The following is an 18,746-nucleotide window of genomic DNA, read 5'->3' on the forward strand; positions in this document are numbered from 1 at the left end:
GGAAACATCCTTCCATCTTGCTACTTAAGAGCAGTCTTGCTGCCCTCACCATATACAAAGTCAGAGTTGCAAAAAAAAAATAAAATAAAAAAAAAAATACCACCAACCCCCCACAAGTCTTTTTTTCCACTAGAAAAAGTTTGAAAAAGTTTCCGGTTTATTATTTTCATTTCTGAAAGGCTTACTGTTTATTGAATATTTTTTTTATTTTTATTTTTATTTTAATTCCATTTATCTCCCGCCCTTCTCCGAAGACTCAGGGCGGCTTACAAGCTTAGCAGTAGCCTTCATTCTATGGATATGCCTGCTTATTAGGGCTTTCACACACACCCCAAGCGGCATTATTACAAAGTCAGCTTAATTGCCCCCAACAATCTGGGTCCTCATTTTACCTACCTGGGAAGGATGGAAGGCTGAGTCAACCTTGAGCCTGGTGGGACTCGAACCTGCACTAATGGCAGGCAGCTGGTCTTACTTAAGGAGGCATTAGCCCACTGCTCCACCAAGGCTCTTATATATATGGCACGGTACAAGCGAAGGGAAAAATAAGTCTTCAAATCCCAAGGCTTCGCTCTGCAGCACAGAACCGTGACTTTCCCAACCAAACCCCACCACCCACCCACCCCAGATGCCCACATAACTTTGGAAGATCATATAGTGGGGCTGTGACTAGGGGGGCTTTCACCCAGGTTCGCCTGGTGCGCCAGTTGCGGCCCTATCTAGACCGGGATGCCCTGTGTACGGTCACTCACGCGCTCGTGACCTCTCGTCTGGACTACTGCAACGCTCTCTACATGGGGCTTCCCTTGAAGACCACTCGGAGGCTCCAGCTGGTACAGAATGCAGCCGCGAGAGTTGTGCTGGGAGCTTCCCAATACTCCCATGCTACACCTTTGCTCCGCGAGCTGCATTGGCTACCAGTTGTCTTCCGGGTGAGATTCAAGGTTTTGGTAATGGTTTTCAAGGCCCTACATGGCATGGGTCCGGGATACCTCGAGGACCACCTGCTGCCGGCGTCAACTCCCCTCCGCCCTGTGCGTTCCCACAGAGAGGGCCTCCTCAGGGTGCCACCGGTCAGAGAATGTCGGCTGGTGGCCCCCAGGGGGAGGGCCTTCTCTGTGGGCGCCCCGGCTTTATGGAATCAGCTGCCGGTTGAGCTCCGGATGGCACCGGACCTTCGCTCCTTCCGATGCGGCCTGAAGACCTACCTATTTGAGCAAGCCGGCCTGGCCTGATGGGGGATGTGCTGGGGTCTTTATTGGGGATTTTTAATATTATTCTACTGTTTTTAGCTCGGGCTCTTATTTAATTCTTTTTTTAATTTTTGTATTCTGTATTTTTATATGTGCCCTGTTCACCGCCCTGAGTCCTTCGGGAGAAGGGCGGTATACAAATCTAATAAATGAAATGAAAATGAAATGGAAACTCATGCGAACAAATTCCCTTGGTTATGTGCGTTTTAAATGTGTCTTATGCAGTGTTTTTTTTTTTTTTTTTGTAAAAGAAAAAAGGTGCCGGAACTCACACAATGTCACACAACCCGCCTTGCCTACCCCTACAAGGTTCCATCCAAAAAAAGGTGCCGGAACTCCGTTCTGAGCGTTCTATGAGAAAAAAAGCCCTGGTCTTATGTATGTGTACACTTTGAGAGGAAGCCACTGCATTTCATTTTTAACGTGTGCCGCTGGGCCCACAGGGGAAAATGACAATAAAGGTTATCTCAATCTAATTTGGGGAACCGTCTGCTCTCTTCTGCGCACTTGCCAGAAAGTCCTTGAAAGCCTTCCAGACTGCGGCCTCTTGGCAACCTTCCATAGAACTGGAGAGGTTTCGTTTCTCTAACTATGCCGGCGGGTTATTCCCAGGGGAAGGGCGTTCTCTGTGGGCGCGCCGGCCCGATGGAACCAACTTCCCACGGAACTCAGGACTGCCCCCGACCTTCGCTCATTTCGCCGGGACTTGAAAACCTGGTTCTTCGAGCTGTTTGGCCCAGACTGAGGGGTTTTAATTTAATATAATTTAATTGGGTTTTAGTTTAACTTCAGGGACTGTAATTTAATTATAGTTTTCACTGATTTTAATTTTTGTATGCTATGTATTTTAATTCTCTCTGTAAACCGCCCTGAGTCCTACGGGAATAGGGCGGTATATAAATTTAAAATAATAAATAAGTGAATAAATAAATAAACCATTCAAAAACAACACCCCCTCCCCTTTACTCTTAATGGCAAGATGGAAACAAGGAGGCAGGTAGCTGCCAGAGTTTCACTCTTGACAGAGGAGGCGTAGTAGCTGCTCCACCTTGATTTAGGGTTCCCGTATTGCGTGACGACGCCCACCGTGGGTTACAAATCGTCTTCGGCTTACGAGCGCAAATGAACCCCCAAAGCTTTCTGTGGCTGAGTGCGTTTTTGTGCTTAAGGCAGCTGTTCCACAGGTTTTGCCCCATTTTTACGACCGTTCTTGCTGCGCCTGTTAAGCGAAGCGCTGCAGCTGTGAAGTCACTAAGTGAATCTGGCTTCCCCAGTGACTGGTCGGAAGGTCGCAAGAGGGGATCACGTGAGCCCGGAGACGCAGTGACCGTCATCAGTGCGAGTCAGCTGTCAAGCCTCTGAATGGAAATCACGTGATCGCGGGGATGCTGGGACGGTTGTTTAAGTGTGAAAAATGGTCACAAGCATAACTCTGAACGGTTACTAAATGTAAGCCGAGGACTATTTGTACAGCTCTTCGCACCAGCTCATCCCTCCAAGCTCCCCTCTTTATTTTGGGGGTGGCGATTTCCAGATTTAGCCCCTCCCATCCCAAACTTATTTGGGGGGCTCCCGACAGTGACCGCAACCGCCGGCCTTACCATTGGAATCCACCGATGGGCTCTGCAAACCTGTGACGGATCAAGAACGTCGCCACGGCTTCCGCTACCTGAGAGAGAGAGAGAGAGAGAGAGAGAGAGAGATGGGAGGACGGGCAGAGATGAAGGAGGCTCTCCCCCTTTCCACGGGACAGACCCCCCCCAACAACGTGGGACCCCTGCATTCTGCACCTTCCTTGCTCTCGCCCAAAGGGGCCACTCCCGCAAACCTGGTCCAACTCTGCCAGCTGAAGCACTGAGGGTGGTCTCCAGAGAACATCCAAGGGAATGAGAGGACGACGAGAGCTGGAAGGGACCCTGGAGGTCTTCTAGTCCAACCCCCTGCTCAGGCAGGAAGCCCTATGCATTTCCAGATAAAATGGTTGCCTAATCTCTCTTTAAAAACTTCCAGTGATGAGGCACCCCAATTTCTGGAGGCAGGTTGTTCCACAGATTAATTATTCTCAATGCCGGGAAGTTCCTCCTGAATTCCAGGTTGCTTCTCTCCTTGGTGAGTTTCCATCCGTTGCTTCTTCTCCTGCCTTTTTCAGGGGCTTTGGAGAACAGCTTGACTGCCTCTTTTTTGGGGCAGCCCCTGAGATACTAGAAGACTGCTATCACGTCTCCCCTGGTCCTTCTCTTCATTAAACTAGACAGACCCAATTCCAGCCACCGTTCCTCGTTATGTTTTAGCCTCCGGTCCCCCAATCATCTTTGTTGCTCTTCTCTGCTCTCTTTTCAGAGTCCCAACATCTTTTTTTTACATCGTGGTGACCAAAACAACAGCCGTGCTGGTTAGGGAATTCTGGGGGCTGAGGGAAACCCCTGGGGGGAGGAGGCAACTAGCTTAGGCTGCCCCCTTGAACAAGCCTGACATGCTAACCTAAATTCAGAATCAACACAGAGCTGGAAGGGACCTTGGAGGTCCTCTAGTCCATCCCCCTGCTCAAGCAGGAGAGCCTAGACCATTCCAGACAAGGGGCTGTCCAGTCTCTTCTTAAAAGCCTCCAATGATAGAGAAGGAAGGAAGGAAGGAAGGAAAGAAGGAAGGAAGGATAACAGACTTGGAAGGGACCTTGGAGGTCATCTAGTCCAGCCCCCTGCTCAAGCAGGAGACCCTGTACCATTTCAGACAGGGGACTGTCCTGTCTCTTCTTAAAAGCCTCCAATGATGGAGAAGGAAGGAAGGAAGGAAGGAAGGAAGGAAGGAAGGAAGGAAGGAAGGAAGGAAGGGAGGGAGGGAGGGAGGAAGGAAGGAAGGAAGGATAACAGACTTGGAAGGGACCTTGGAGGTCTTCTAGTCCAGCCCCCTGCTCAAGCAGGAGACCCTGTACCATTTCAGACAAGTGACTGTCCAGTCTCTTCTTAAAAGCCTCCAATGATGGAGAAGGAAGGAAGGAAGGAGAGAAGGAAGGAAGGAAGGAAGGAAGGAAGGAAGGAAGGAAGGAAGGAAGGAAGGAAGGATAACAGACTTGGAAGGGACCTTGGAGGTCTTCTAGTCCAGCCCCCTGCTCAAGCAGGGGACCCTAGACCATTTCAGACAAATGGCTGCCTGGTCTCCAGTGATGGAGCCCCCACAACGTCTGGAAGCAAACCGTTCCACTGGTTAATTGTTCTCACTGTCAGGAAATTCCTGCTTAGTTCCAGGTTGCTTCTCTCCTTGACGAGTTTCCATCCGTTGCTTCTTGACCTGCCTTCAGAAGGTGCTTTGGAGAATAGCTTGACTCCCTCTTCTTTGGGGCAGCCCCTGAGATATTGGAACACTGCTATCCTGTCCACCCTTTTGGAGCACCCACAACTTCTGGAGGTTCCACTGGTTAATTGCCCTCGCTGAAGGCAAATAACCGCGCTACTCACTTTCTCCGGAGCATCCTCGTGGACTGCGTGGCCACACTGTGGGAGGACCTGGATCTGGAATTTCCCTGCAGGTGAGAGAGAAGAGAGCCAGGTTGGGCCAGGGGTTAAGGCATTGGGCAAGAAACTGGGAAATGGTGAGTTCGAGTCCTGCCTTGGGCACAAAGCCCAGCTGGGAAATCTTTTTGACAAATAACGTGAGGCAGTGAACATATAAGAGCCTTGGTGGAGCAGTGGGCTAATGCCTCCTTAAGTAACACCAGCTGCCTGCAATTATTGCAGGTTCGAGTCCCACCAGGCTCAAGGTTGACTCAGCCTTCCATCCTTCCCAGGTAGGTAAAATGAGGACCCAGATTGTTGGGGGCAATTAAGCTGACTTTGTAATAATGCCGCTTGGGGGTGTGTGTGAAAGCCCTAATAAGCAGGCATAGACATAGAATGAAGGCTACTGCTAAGCTTGTAAGCAGCCCTGAGTCTTCGGAGAAGGGCGGGAGATAAATGGAATTAAAATAAATAAAACTCTACCAACTGAAGAAACAGCATCAAAAACACCTTGCAGGGAAGATGGTTGGCATAAAAATTAAAATAATAAAATAAAATAATAAAATGAATTATAAAATATAAAAGAAACTGAAAAAGAACAAAAGAGAAAAGAAAAAAAGGAAAGGAAAAAAAGAAACAATAAAAGGAGAAAAAAAAAGAAAACTTAAAATAAAAATACTGTAGTAAAATAAAAAATAAAACAAAATATCGACGAAACTAAAAAAAATAAAAGGAAAAAGAAAAACAAAGAAAATAAGAAAAAAATGAAAATGAAAATAAAAATACTGTAATAAACGAAACCCAAAAAATAAAATAAAAGATAGAAGAAACTAAAAAAATAAAAGAAAAAGGAAAGAAAACAAGAAAAAAAATAAAGGAAAATGTAAAGGATAATAAAAATAAAAATACTGTAATAAAAGAAAATAAAAAAATAATACAGAAGAAAAATAAGAAAAAAGTCAAAGTTAAAAGTTACATAAAATAATAATAAAATAACATGCATAAAAAAATGAAACCATAAAATATAAAATAAAATATAAAATAACAAAATAAAATACAAAATGAATTAAATTAAATTTAAAAAAAACCTGACCGACTGCAGGAACTGGCCCACAATTACGAACGACTCAAAAGCGTAAATAAAGGTGTTTAAAAAAAAATTAAAATTAAATTAAATTAAAATTTTTAAAAAAAACACACGGAGACAGGATAGGTGAATTCACGAATCCTTGGTTAAAAAACGAAATCGGCAGCGATGAAGTTCACACAAGTGGCAGCAGAATTTAAAAAATGGCCAAGTTAAGGAGAAGACGTGGCTTGGCGTAACAAACGTGTTGTCTCTTTGTGCCACCCGGAAGATTAGGGAGGATCGCCTTTTGCCTGACAACGTGGCTATAAAAGGGCTGGTTTTTCTTTTTTAAAACTATTGGCGAGATAATTTTACCCAAATACCAAGCACCAAAGTTCAAAGGCGACGTGTAACGAATACCCACAAGGCGACCGTTATCGGTTGATAATGCGGCAAGACGCCGCAATGACGCACAAAAAAATCAAGAATCCAGGAGCCCCTTTTCTGACTAACCAAAAGTTAGTCAGACTTATCAAAAGTTGATGCCTCTTAATAACCTTGGTTAGTTGGAAAAAGGCTTGTTGTTGTTAGCTGCGAAGTCGTGTCCGACCCATCGCGACCCCACAGACAACGTTCCTCCAGGCCTTCCTGTCCTCTACCATCTTCTGGAGTCCATTGAAGCTCAGGCCTGCTGCTTCAGGGACTCCATCCAGCCACCTCCTCCTCTGTCGTCCCCTTCTTCTCTTGCCCTCAACCTTTCCCAGCATGAGGCTCTTCTCCAGTGAGTCCTTCCTTCTCATTAGGTGGCCAAAGGATTTGAGTTTCCACTTCAGGATCTAGCCTTCTAAAGAGCAGTCAGGGTGGATCTCATCTAGGACTGACCGGTTTGATCACCTTGCGGTCCAAGGGACTCGCAGGAGTCTTCTCCAGCACCAGAGTTCAAAGGCCTCCATTCTCTGGCGCTCAGCCTGTCTTATGGTCCAACTTTCACTGCCATACATTGCAACTGGGAAGACCATGGCCTTGACTATACGCACTATAGGCTACCAGACTCCTGATTTGGGGCTGCTACACACTTACACGGCTCTCTTCCAATGTTTACCCGCGTTATAGCGCGCTTTAAAGTACACTCATTTGGGAAAACCAGGGCTTTCAGAGGCATCTTTTATCGTTTTGAGAATCCAGCGAATTCATCAGAAAATAGCCTTTTACGTTTTATCGAATGAATGAAAGGATGTTTTAAAAGGCTTGGCATCGGAGGTGTCTAGTCAGCAGGGGGAAAAAAATTGAGTTCTTTTAAATGAAGCCTTCTTAAAACCGTTCCTGGATTGTAAAGCGGAGAATTTTTACCTTGCATTTGGCCAATAGTCAGATCTTTATCCAGTCTGTCAACACCTAGAAATGGATGGGGGGTGGGGGGGAGGAAAGAGGGAAAGGCACCCATATGTTAATCCGATGCTCTTGCCAAATTTTGAATTTCTTCTTTACATTTCTGAATTCTCTAACAGAGTCAGTCTGTCTATCATCTCTCTATATCTCTGTCTCCTATCTCTTATCTCCCTGCCTCGCCCTGTTCATCCATCTTTCTCCGCTCAATATCCATTCATCCAGAGGCCTTCAAACTTCAAACTTGGCCCTTTTTATGACTGGTGGACTTCAACTCCCAGAATTCCTCAGCCAGGCATGCTGGCTGAGGAACTCTGGGAGTTGAAGTCCACAAGCAGGGGTCTTCAAACCTGGCCCTTTTATGACTTGTGGACTTCAATTCCCAGAATCCCTCAGCCAGGCACGCGTGCCTGGCTGAGGAATTCTGGGAGTTGAAGTCCACAAGTCATAAAAGGGCCAAGTTTGAAGACCCCAGTATTAATCTTTCTTTCTTCTTCTTCTTTCTCTTCTTTCTTTCTTTTCTTTTCTCTTTCTTTTTCATTCATTCTCTTTTTCTTTCTTTCCTTTCTCTTTTTCATTCTTTCTGTTTTTCTTTCTTTTTCTTTCCTTTCTCTTTCTTCTCTCTTTCTTTCTATCTTTCCTCTCTCTCTCTCTCTCTCTCTCTCTCTCTCTCTCTCTCTCTCTCTAACCCGTACATACCCACAGGCAAAATACAACGAAAAATTCCTGCTAGGAAGGCGTGTTGGATACGTTCGCCTCTTTGCATCGTTTGTCAAAATAACAAAGGTGGGATTGAAACAACTGCATCCATAAAATCATCATCAGGGCAGGCGGCCGCCTTGAGCCTCTTCCATCCAGCTGGCAGACTCATGGGATGGATTTCTGGAAGGAGGAAGGAAAGAAAAGAGGGGGGGATACCCCCCCCCCCGCCTACCTACCTGCTAAAAGCAGCAGTTTGGGAACAGGGCAATTGAGGAAGAGGTTAGAGAGGCCTCTGAACCAGCCATCCCAGTATCTCTCCGTTTTGGCCAGTTCGATCCGCCAAGTGTAGGCAACTTCTTTCTTGGTCTGGGGAATTAAGAGAAAAAGGGAAACATTCAACAAACTCGGAGGCCGAGAAGCCTCATTGCTTACAAGCAGCGAACAGCAGGAATTACAAGGAGATGCAATTCACACGGATATATTTTATATAAGAGCCTTGGTGGAGCAGTGGGCTAATGCCTCCTTAAGTAACACCAGCTGCCTGTAATTAGTGCAGGTTCGAGTCCCACCAGGCTCAAGGTTGACTCAGCCTTCCATCCTTCCCAGGTAGGTAAAATGAGGACCCAGATTGTTGGGGGCAATTAAGCTGACTTTGTAATAATGCCGCTTGGGGGTGTGTGTGAAAGCCCTAATAAGCAGGCATATACATAGAATGAAGGCTACTGCTAAGCTTGTAAGCCGCCCTGAGTCTTCGGAGAAGGGCGGGATATAAATGGAATTAACATAAATAAATATTTTTTGAGGGGTGGTGGTGTTAAAACCTATCCTGAAAAGAGCCTCAGTTCTGAATATACAGGAAGTCCTCACTTTAAGACAGTAGTAGTAGTAGTAGTAGTAGTAGTAGTAGTAGTAATAATAATAATAATAATAATAATAATAATAATAATAAGAAGAAGAAGAAGAAGAAGAAGAAGAAGAAGAAGAAGAAGAAGAAGAAGAAGAAGTAGAAGAAGAAGAAAAAGAAGAAGAAGACGACGTGGGAACATAGGGTGGAAAAAGTTGTCGAGAATGAGAGGGTGAAGATCTTGTGGGACTTCCGAATACAGACAGATCGCCATTTGGAACACAACACGCCAGATATCACAGTCGTAGAGAACCGAAGCGTACAGCTGATTGATATCGCTGTACCAGGAGATGCCAGAGTCGAAGAAAAAGAACTGGAAAAAATTACGAAATACCACGACCTGGCCATCGAAACTGCGCGATTATGGATGAAACGCGTAACAGGGATACCCATTGTCACCGGGGCACTGGGAACTATGTCCAAAAACTTTGCAAAAGACATCAAGAAATTGCAGCTTCCTGCAACCACTCCAGCAAAGCTACAAAAAACTGCGCTACTCGGAACATCTTACATTTTAAGGAGATACCTGGTTGATTCCTAGGATGCTGGCAGCAGCCTGTGTCAACCATGAGTGCCAATCAATTTGAGTGTTCAGTTGACTGAGGTTCATGTTTAATGAATAAAAGCCTTTTGGGTTAAAATTTGGTGGAACATTCAAAAGATTTTTAAGAGAAAGATTAAGTTCTCTCCGCAATTGTTTTTATTGGGCATTGTTGTAGATTGTGATGTTAAAGAAACCAATTTGATGTTGAATTTGATAACAGCAGCACGGTTACTGGTGGGACAATACTGGAAGAAGGACAGTTTGCCTACTATAGAAGAATGGGTGCTTAAAGTTTCGAATCTTGCAGAAATGTCTAAGATTTCTGCTTATTTGAAGGATCATTCACAAGAAAGATATATTTCAGTTTGGAGGAGATGGATAGATTATATTCAGAATAAATATGGGACTACAAAGTTCCATTTAGCTTATGAGTAGATTTTAGAGGGATATTGTTATTAATTTTAGTGTTAGTACTTAGTATGTATCTATGTTAAAGGGGAGTTAAAGCACATTATGAATTTGGTTAATTTTATATTATGGATAATCTTTAGCTAGAATATGATTATTATAACTATAACCCTGTATTTAGCTCTGGGAAGTGGGGGGGAGAAGGTGGGTGGGTGGGATTTTGGGATGTATTGTAAAATTTTGTTTTTGTAAAACTCTTTAATAAAAAAAGTTTTATAATAATAATAATTAGTAGTAGTAGTAGTTGTTGTTGTTGGAAGGGACCTTGGAGGTCATCTAGTCCAACCCCCTGCTCAGGCAGGAAACCCTGGATCATTTCAGACAAATGGCTGTCCCGTCTCTTCTTAAAAACTTCATGGAGGCGGTTTGTTTCCCTGGTTAATTGTTCTGTCAGGAAGTTTCTCCTTAGTTCTAGGTTGCTTCATTTAGTGACCGAAGTTACGACGGCACTGGGAAAAGTGACTTAGGACCAGGTTTTCATGCTTAACGACCACTGCAGCACCCTCACGGTCACAAAATTCGGTTGCTAGGCAACAGACTCATAGTTATGACGGCTGCAGCATCCCGGAGAGTGTGTGTGTGTGTGTGTGTGTGTGTGTGTGTGTGTGTGTGTGTGTTTGTGTGAGTGAGACGTGAGCCCCTTTCGCGACCTTCTGGGCAAGCAAAGTTAATGAAGGAAGCCGGATTTGCTGAGCGACCGGGATGACTCATTTAAGAACGGCAGCGATTTGCCTCACGAAGGTGGACGCCAAAGTCGTAAAAATGGAGCAAAAGTCACTTGAGAATTTTCTCAGCAGCATAAATTTCGGGCTGGATTGGGGTCATAAGTTGAGGACTGCCTGTATTTATGACGGTTGCAGCGTCCGTGTGCGTGTGTGTATGTGTGTCACGTGATCCCCTTTTGCAACCGTCTAAAAAGCGAAGCCAACAGGGAAGCTACGATTCATTTAACAATCGCGTGACTAACTTAACAACTGCGGGGATCTGCTTAGCAACGGTGAGGAGAGGAAGCTCGTAAAATGGGCCAAAACCCGCTTAACGACCGTCTCGTTTACCCACACAGACTTTTCGGGCTCAATGGCTGGTCGGAAGGTCACAAAAGGAGACGTCATGACCTTTTTTGTGTTCTTTCATTTAGTGAGCTTGTGAAACGTAATAAAATTAAAGCAACGGTGCAAAGAGTTGACCGGTTGCCCAGAAAGCGATTATAAAATACTATTATTAAATGAACAGTTATAAAGAAATTAGAAGAAAAATGGGTGGGAACTTAACGAAAGGTGGCATTTCTACCGCACGCTTTTCCCAAAAGGTTTCCAGAATTTTGGCCACTACTGCACACGCAGCATGAAATACACAAGTTTCTTTATCATATTTTCCTGATAATATACCTAATAAAAATAGTTCCAGTTCAAAATCTACGTGTTTTGCCCACTGTAGAAGAATGGGTGTTTAAAGTTTCGAATCTTGCAGAAATGTCTAAGATTTCTGCTTACCTGAAGGATCATTCACAGGAAAGATATATTTCAGTTTGGAGGAGATGGATAAATTATATTCAAAACAAATATGGGACTAAAAAGTACCATTTAGCTTATGAGTAGATTTTAGTGGGATATTGTTATTGGTACGTTGTTGGTAGTTATGTTAAAAGAGAGTTAAAGCGCATTATGAATTTGGTTAATTGCATATTATGCATAATTCTTATTTAGAATATGATTATTGTAACTATAATCCTGTATTTAGCTCTGGGAAGTGGGTGGGTGGGATTTGGGGATATATTGTAAAATTTTGTTTTTGTAAAACTCTTTAATTAAAAAAAAATCTATGTGTTTTCTTAACGTCTTTTCTACGTAAATATGTATTTTTGTCCAAATTTGCCCCAATTTGGTAGTACATGCCTGGTTTTTTTTATTGCACTTCCAACAGTTACTAGACATGTTTCTAAACATTTTAAATACGTTTTTAAACGTTTTAAACATTTTAAAACAATCTCGCAGCTGGTAAGCGGCCATCCAGAAAACGTTTTATATACATGATTTTCCTTCTACGCGGTTGCCATTGTCAACTTATCATTCCTTTCCTCGAGGTTTTTTTCTTTTTTTTGCCATTTTTCTAATTCTACACTTGTGCCCAAAGCTTTTTTTTTTGCGCTGAGCGTCTGAATTTCGATCACGCTAAACCAACCGTTCTAAGTCGAGGACTGAGGGAACATGCAGAACGGCTCCTCCTAACACTGGCGTATATCTCAGCTCCAGAAAATTTTGCACGGGCTGCACAGGTAAATTGGACCAGATTTTTTTTTTTTGGGGGGGGGGGGGGGAAACGGGGCTGAAAAAAATAAAAAGGCTACCCACTTCCACGCTGTCGTCTTTCTTCTTCTTGTTGAGCGATTGTCCATCTTCGCCCTCCTCTTCCTCCTCTTCCTCTTCTTCTATAATCCCTTCCACGATGGCTTTGGAGTCTCCGGGGCTGGGGGCTTCCTCGCACCTGATTTGTTTCAAAGAAATGAGGTTTTATAATTGAGACTTCGAGCTCAGAAAAAAGGAATAAAACTCCCGGCAAAGATTTTTACGGCTAGGGGAAAGGAAAGTTAACAAGAGCTCGGAAGCTTCCCAAAGCAAATTCTCCCAGCCGACTTAAATCATAATCATGATAGTAAAGTTGGAAGGGACCTTGGAGGTCATCTACTCCAACCCCCTGCTCAGGCAGGAAACCCTATACCGTTTCAGACAAATGGCTGTCCAGTCTCTTAGAGCAGAATAGAGTTGGAAGGGACCTTGGAGGTCATCTAGTCCAACCCCCTGCTCAAGCAGGAAACCCTGTACCATTTCAGACAAATGGCTGTCCAGTCTCTTCTTAAAAACTTCCAGTGTTGGAGCATTCACCACTTCTGGAGGCAGGTTGTTCCACTGGTTAGTTGTTCTCACTGTCAGGAAGTTTCTCCTTAGTTCCAGGCTGCTTCTCTCCTTGGTGAGTTTCCATCCGTTGCTTCTTGTCCAGCCTTTTGGTGCTTTGGAGAAGAGCTTGACTCCCTCTTCTTTGGGGCAGCCCCTGAGATACTGGAACATGGCTATCCAGTCCCCCCTTGTCCTTCTCTTTGTTAAACTACACATACCAAATTCCAGCAACCATTCCTTATATGTTTTAGCCTCCAGTCCCCTGATCCTCTTTTTTGCTCTTCTCTGCACTCTTTCCAGAGTCTCAACATCTTTTTTACATCGTGGTGACCAAAACTGGACGCAGTATTCCAGGTGTGGCCTTACCAAGGAATTGTAAAGTGGTATTAGTACTTCACTTGATCTTGATTCTCTCCCTCTGTTAATGCAGCCTAGCACTGTGTTGGCTTTTTTGGCAGCTGCAGCACACGGCTGGCTCCTATTGAAGTGATTGTCTACTAGGACTCCGAGATCCCTCTCACAGTTACTACTATTGAGCAAGGTACCACCTATACTATACCTGTGCATTTGATTTTTCCTGCCTAAATGTAGAACCTTACTTTATTCACCACTGACTTAGCAGAGTTAGGAATCTTTTCTGCAGTGGATATTGCCCCTTCCTCCGTGCTTCCCGAGTCCCATCCCAGAAAGTCCAACTTTGGGACAACCAGGACCTGGATGACTGAGAAGCACCACGGACAATTAGGGACGCTCTTTGGGATGGAGCCCCGTCGAAGGTTGCGAGAGCACGAACGGATTTCCAGAAAACAGGGCGGACCACAGGAACCGTTTTTCGCTTCCGCTGGAGACGCAGAAAACACGGACCCATCCCCAACGGCCTGCGCCAGTCTTCAAGGGACGCCGGGCGGGAAACCTCCGGCAGCCAAGCAGGCCCCACGCCCGTTGGCACCGCTCAGGCGGATCCTGAGGACACAGTTGAAACTCCAGGCGGCCTCAAGGACTCTAGGAAACAGGGGGTCTTCGAACCTGGCCCGTTGATGACTTGTGGACTTCAACTCCCAGAATCCCTCAGCCAGGCACGCGTGCCTGGCTGAGGGATTCTGGGAGTTGAAGTCCACAAGTCATCAACGGGCCAGGTTCGAAGACCGCTGCTCTAAAAGAATGCAAATGACCAGTTTTTCTGCAGGGAGGATCAATCCTTCCATTCCCCTCCATCCAGTCCGAGCGGAAGAAGCTTCTTGGGTGAGAAGCGAAACGTCTTCAAAGGAAAACAAGGAGGTCCAGTGGCCTCCTGCAAACAACCAAGCCCAGAGAGCACCAGGAGCGCTCCTCCTCCTCCTCCTCCCCCCTTGTTTTCTCCACTCCGCAAAGCCCCCTCCCTTCTAGCACTGATGATGTTCCCTAGTTGGGTCATGAAACATCTGCAAGAAAACCACCCAGCTCAGAGAGCACCCAGGACCCCACACTCCTCCTCCTCCTCCTCTTCCTCATCTCTGCAAACCCTACTTCCTTGTAGAACTGATGATGTTCCCTAGTTGGGTCATGAAACGTCTGCAAGAAAACCACCAAGCTCAGAGAGCACCAAGGATCCCACAGTTCACCTCCTCCTCCTCTGCTTCTCCTCTTCTTCTTCCTCTTCCTCCTCCTCCTCACAACCCCCCCTCCCTTCTAGCACTGATGATGTTCCCTAGTTGGGTGATGAAGCGTCTGCAAGGAAACCACCCAGCTCAGAGAGCACCAAAGACCCCACAGTCCTCTTCCTCCTCCTCCTCCTCCTCCTCCTCCTCCTCCTCCTCCTCCTCCCTTCTAGCACTGATGATGTTCCCTAGTTGGGTCAGGAAACGTCTGCAAGAAAAGCACCCAGTTCAGAGAGCACCAGGGACCCTACAATTCTTCTCCTCCTCTTCCTCCTCCTTCTCCCCCACCCCCTCCTCCTCTTCACAAACCCCCTTCCCTTCTAGCAATGATGATGTTCCCTAGTTGGGTCCTGAAACATCTGCAAGCAAACAATCAAGCTCAGAGAGCACTAACGACCCCACTGTCCTCCTCCTCCTCCTCCTCCTCTTCATCTTCCTCCTCCTCCTCCCCCTTCTCCCTTCTAGCACCGATGATGTTCCCTAGTTGGGTGATGAAGCGTCTGCAAGAAAACCACCCAGCTCAGAGAGCACCAGGGACCCCACAGTCCGTCCTTCCTTCCTTCCTTCCTTCCTTCCTTCCTTCCTTCCTTCCTTCCTTCCTTCCTTCCTCCTCCCTTCTAGCACTGATGATGTTCCCTAGTTGGGTCATGAAACGTCTGCAAGAAAACCACCCAGCTCAGAGAGCACCAAGGACCCCACAGTCCTCCTCCTCCTCCCTTCTAGCACTGACGATGGGACCTAGTTGGGTCATGAAATATCTGCAAGGAAACAATGAGCACACACCCACAGCTCCACACCCTCCCAGAATTCCCTAGCCGGTTGAAGTCTACACATTTTTAAGCATTTCAAGTTCGAAAAGCGAGGAGGAGCTTTCCCAAAAGGGCCCAGAGGAAGGCAGGGAAGGAAGTTTCAAAAGTCGACGTACTGTTTGACCTGGCCGATCATGGACACTCTGGCCGATTCGAGATTTCTGATCTGCCCGCTCTTCACACTAGGGGGAAAAAGGGGAAAAAAAGACAAGCCATCACCAACACGGAATTCGTAAGCGTCGTTTTAACTTTTCTTTTTTTTATTTTTTTTTTTTAGCAAAAAGGGTTTACCTTGAATTTTTTAAAGCCCCACCTGTCTCCTCTCAGAGGAAGGCAGAGTAGCTAATACGGAACTCCTTGCTCAAGTTTTATTTTTATTGTTATTATTTATTTATTTATTTATTTGATTTATATACCGCCCTTCTCCCGAAGGACTCAGGGCGGTGTACAGGGCAATAAAAATAAGAATACAGGATACAAGATTTAAAGTTAAATGATTGTGCCCAATGTAGTAAGCTAGTTAAAAATAATGTTAAAACCCCAAACCCATCAAGCCAGGCCAGCTTGTTCGAATAGATAAGTTGTTGTTCTTGTTGTTGTTGTTGTTATTATTATTATTATTATTATTATTATTATTATTATTATTATTATTATTACTACTACTACTACTTTGGCTTGTCACGCAGTCAGCCAGATGTTCGGACTGGATCTGGTTGTTTTTTTTTCATCCACCTATTCAGTCCTTCCCAAGGACCTGGGAGAGGCAGATGTGGTTGTTTGAGGGTGTTAAAAGGTCTCGTCGCAGGATGTCAGCTGATTTGGAGTCAAGCTGCCTTTCGCAATTGACTGATGGGGATTTTGTCAATGCCGGTGGTGGTTCAAGGGACGCTCCCGATGTTCTGGAATTGCACCAGAGGCTGTTGGCGCCATCTTTGCTTCCGTTTGCCCCGGGGCCTATTTCTATTTGCAGGTCTTTGTATTCTGTGATATATATTTTTTTCCTAGCCCTTTCTCTTCTGCTGTCTCCAGGCACTGCCACATCCACTATCCAGACTTTTGTGTCTTAGTGACAGCTGTTAAGTCTGGGGTGTTATGTGGCAGGTGCTTGTGTGAATTATAAAAAGTCCTGGAGCAAATTAGCTTCTTCCTTGTCTAATTCTGTCTCTTGTTTTACGATCCCACTTCTTCCTTGCAGGCAAACGATATTACTTGCAGATCCTCCGGCGCACCATTGTTGCTACTGGGTCGCGCCGTTGTTTGTGGTCAGTTTGCGTGTGTTGTGATTCAGGGTCAGCCTGTGGGTTCAGCAGTTGGGTCAGACGACTCAGAGGAGGATGGGGGTGTTGAAGACCTTGCTGAGGGGGTTGAAGATCTTGCTGATGAGAGCCCTCAGCCAGCCCCTCCCACTTGGTCACCACGGAGACCCAGCTGTGTGAGCCTGACAGCGTGGATGAAGATGACCCACAGCTGGCCCTGTTCAAGGACGCCCGACGCAGGAGGCAGTCAATTAGGAGTAAACAGAGGAAGGCAATGGGGCTTCTCAGAAGGAGGCAGAGAGAAGCCATGTCCTGAACTGTATAAAAGGGGAATGCGTGGGAGGGCTGGTTTGCTGAAGGCAACCGCTCGTTCCTGTTTCTTAAAGCTCCTGTTTCTTGGTTTGTCTTGTTCCGTTTGTTTTTGTAGTAATAAATTTGACAGGCGTAATTCCAGCCTCTTGCCTTCTTGTAAAAGGGGTTGTCCCTGCCTTTTCTGCAGGGCCGGTAGCAGGCTGGTACAGAACAGCGTGATCTTCTTACAGCAGCTCCCCAGGTGGTCCACGGTTTCTTCAGCTTCTTTGCAGAAGCAGCATTTAACAGAAACGCAGAGCTGGAAGGGACCTCGGAGGTCTTCTAGTCCAACCCCCTGCTCGAGCGTTTTGGACAAATAGTTGTCCAATCCCTTCTTGAAAACCGCCAGTGATTGGGAGCACCCACGGCTTCCGAAGGTAAGCAGGGTTCCACGGCTTAATTGTAATTCATTTGTTAATTGTCGTTTTGCAACCCAGCTCGTGGTGTATGTGGCAACTCTGAGCGGCTAGATTCACAGATGGAGCAGGAAGTTGGCTTATTGGGATGGGAGGCATCAATAGACCATCCCCGCTTCAGACAGGAAGGCGGTGCAGAGAGTGGTGAGGACAGTAAGAACAGATCCTTGGCAGTTGCCTCCCTTCCATCCAGGACGTGGCACAGAAGCGTTGCTTGAGCTGGGTCCACAAGATTGTCTGGGACACTACACACCTCTTCACAACCCGTTTTCCTTGTTCCCTTCTGGGGGTGGGGGGCGCTCCGTGATATCCAAAGCAGAACAACCAGATTCAGTTACAGTTTTGCTCCATACAGTATTAACCTTGTGAACTCTCAAGCTTCCTCCTTCCGTTATATGTTCAAGATGGACAGTGTTTAATATTTATTTGTTACGTATATATGTAGGGGTGTGGGTCTATACATAAGTTGTATATAGTATGTTTTAGGTGTGTGTCATGTATGTGTACACTTTGAGAGCAAGCAACTAAATTTCATTTTTTAATGTGTGCTGTTGTGCCCACAGGAAAAAATGACAATAAAGGTTATCTAATCTAATCTAATCCAACCTAACCCAATCCAACCCAACCCAACCTAACCCAATCCAACCCAACATAACCCAACCCAACCCAACCTAATCTAATCCAACCCAACCGAACCCAATCTAATCCAACCCAACCAACCTAATCTAATCCAACCCAACCCAATCTAACCCAACCCAACCTAATCCAACCCAACCCAACCTAATCTAATCCAACCCAACCTAACCCAATCCAATCTAACCTAATCTAATCCAACCAAACCCAACCTAATCCAACCCAACCCAACCGAACCCAAACTAATCCAACCCAACCCAACCTAATCCAACCCAACCCAACCCAATCTAATCTAATCCAACCCAACCCGATCTAATCCAACCCAACCTAATCCAACCCAATCTAATCCAACCCAACCCAACCTAATCTAATCCAACCCAACCGAACCCAATCTAATCCAACCCAACCAACCTAATCTAATCCAACCCAACCCAATCTAACCCAACCCAACCTAATCCAACCCAACCCAACCTAATCTAATCCAACCCAACCTAACCCAATCCAATCTAACCTAATCTAATCCAACCAAACCCAACCTAATCCAATCCAACCCAACCGAACCCAAACTAATCCAACCCAACCCAACCTAATCCAACCCAACCCAACCCAATCTAATCTAATCCAACCCAACCCGATCTAATCCAACCCGATCTAATCCAACCCAATCTAATCCAACCCAACCCAACCTAATCTAATCCAATCCAACTCAACCTAATATAATGGTTCAACCATCGTGGTTGAACTTTACCTCCATTCGATGGCGTTTTCCAGAGATTTGAACGTCTTCGGGCGACTCCGAAGGAAATTTTGCATGCTGTTGAGGGCATCCATAGCTGTCCCTGCACCAATGACAGAGGGATTTGGTATTAAACAAACTGACATGTATCATGCCTGCTGCAAGAGCAGGGGGTCTTCAAACTTGGCCCTTTG

At 45.6% G+C, this 18,746-nt stretch overlaps 1 protein-coding gene across 2 annotated transcripts in view; it reads right to left on the minus strand.

The window, feature by feature from the left end:
* PPME1 (protein phosphatase methylesterase 1) overlaps positions 1-18,746 on the minus strand; it is a 38,962-nt gene that overhangs the window by 8,588 nt on the left and 11,628 nt on the right. For both annotated transcript variants that reach the window (XM_083362150.1, XM_083362151.1), the window contains exons 7-13: positions 18,565-18,655; positions 15,277-15,342; positions 12,172-12,304; positions 8,141-8,270; positions 7,167-7,211; positions 4,709-4,773; positions 2,855-2,922 (exon numbers count right to left, since the gene is read on the minus strand). In XM_083362150.1, the coding sequence (XP_083218276.1) occupies positions 2,855-2,922; positions 4,709-4,773; positions 7,167-7,211; positions 8,141-8,270; positions 12,172-12,304; positions 15,277-15,342; positions 18,565-18,655 (598 nt within the window). The remainder of the gene's footprint in view (positions 1-2,854; positions 2,923-4,708; positions 4,774-7,166; positions 7,212-8,140; positions 8,271-12,171; positions 12,305-15,276; positions 15,343-18,564; positions 18,656-18,746) is intronic.

Source organism: Vipera ursinii, assembly GCF_947247035.1.
Source record: "Vipera ursinii genome assembly, chromosome: 4".
Classification (NCBI taxonomy): Eukaryota; Metazoa; Chordata; class Lepidosauria; order Squamata; family Viperidae; genus Vipera; species Vipera ursinii.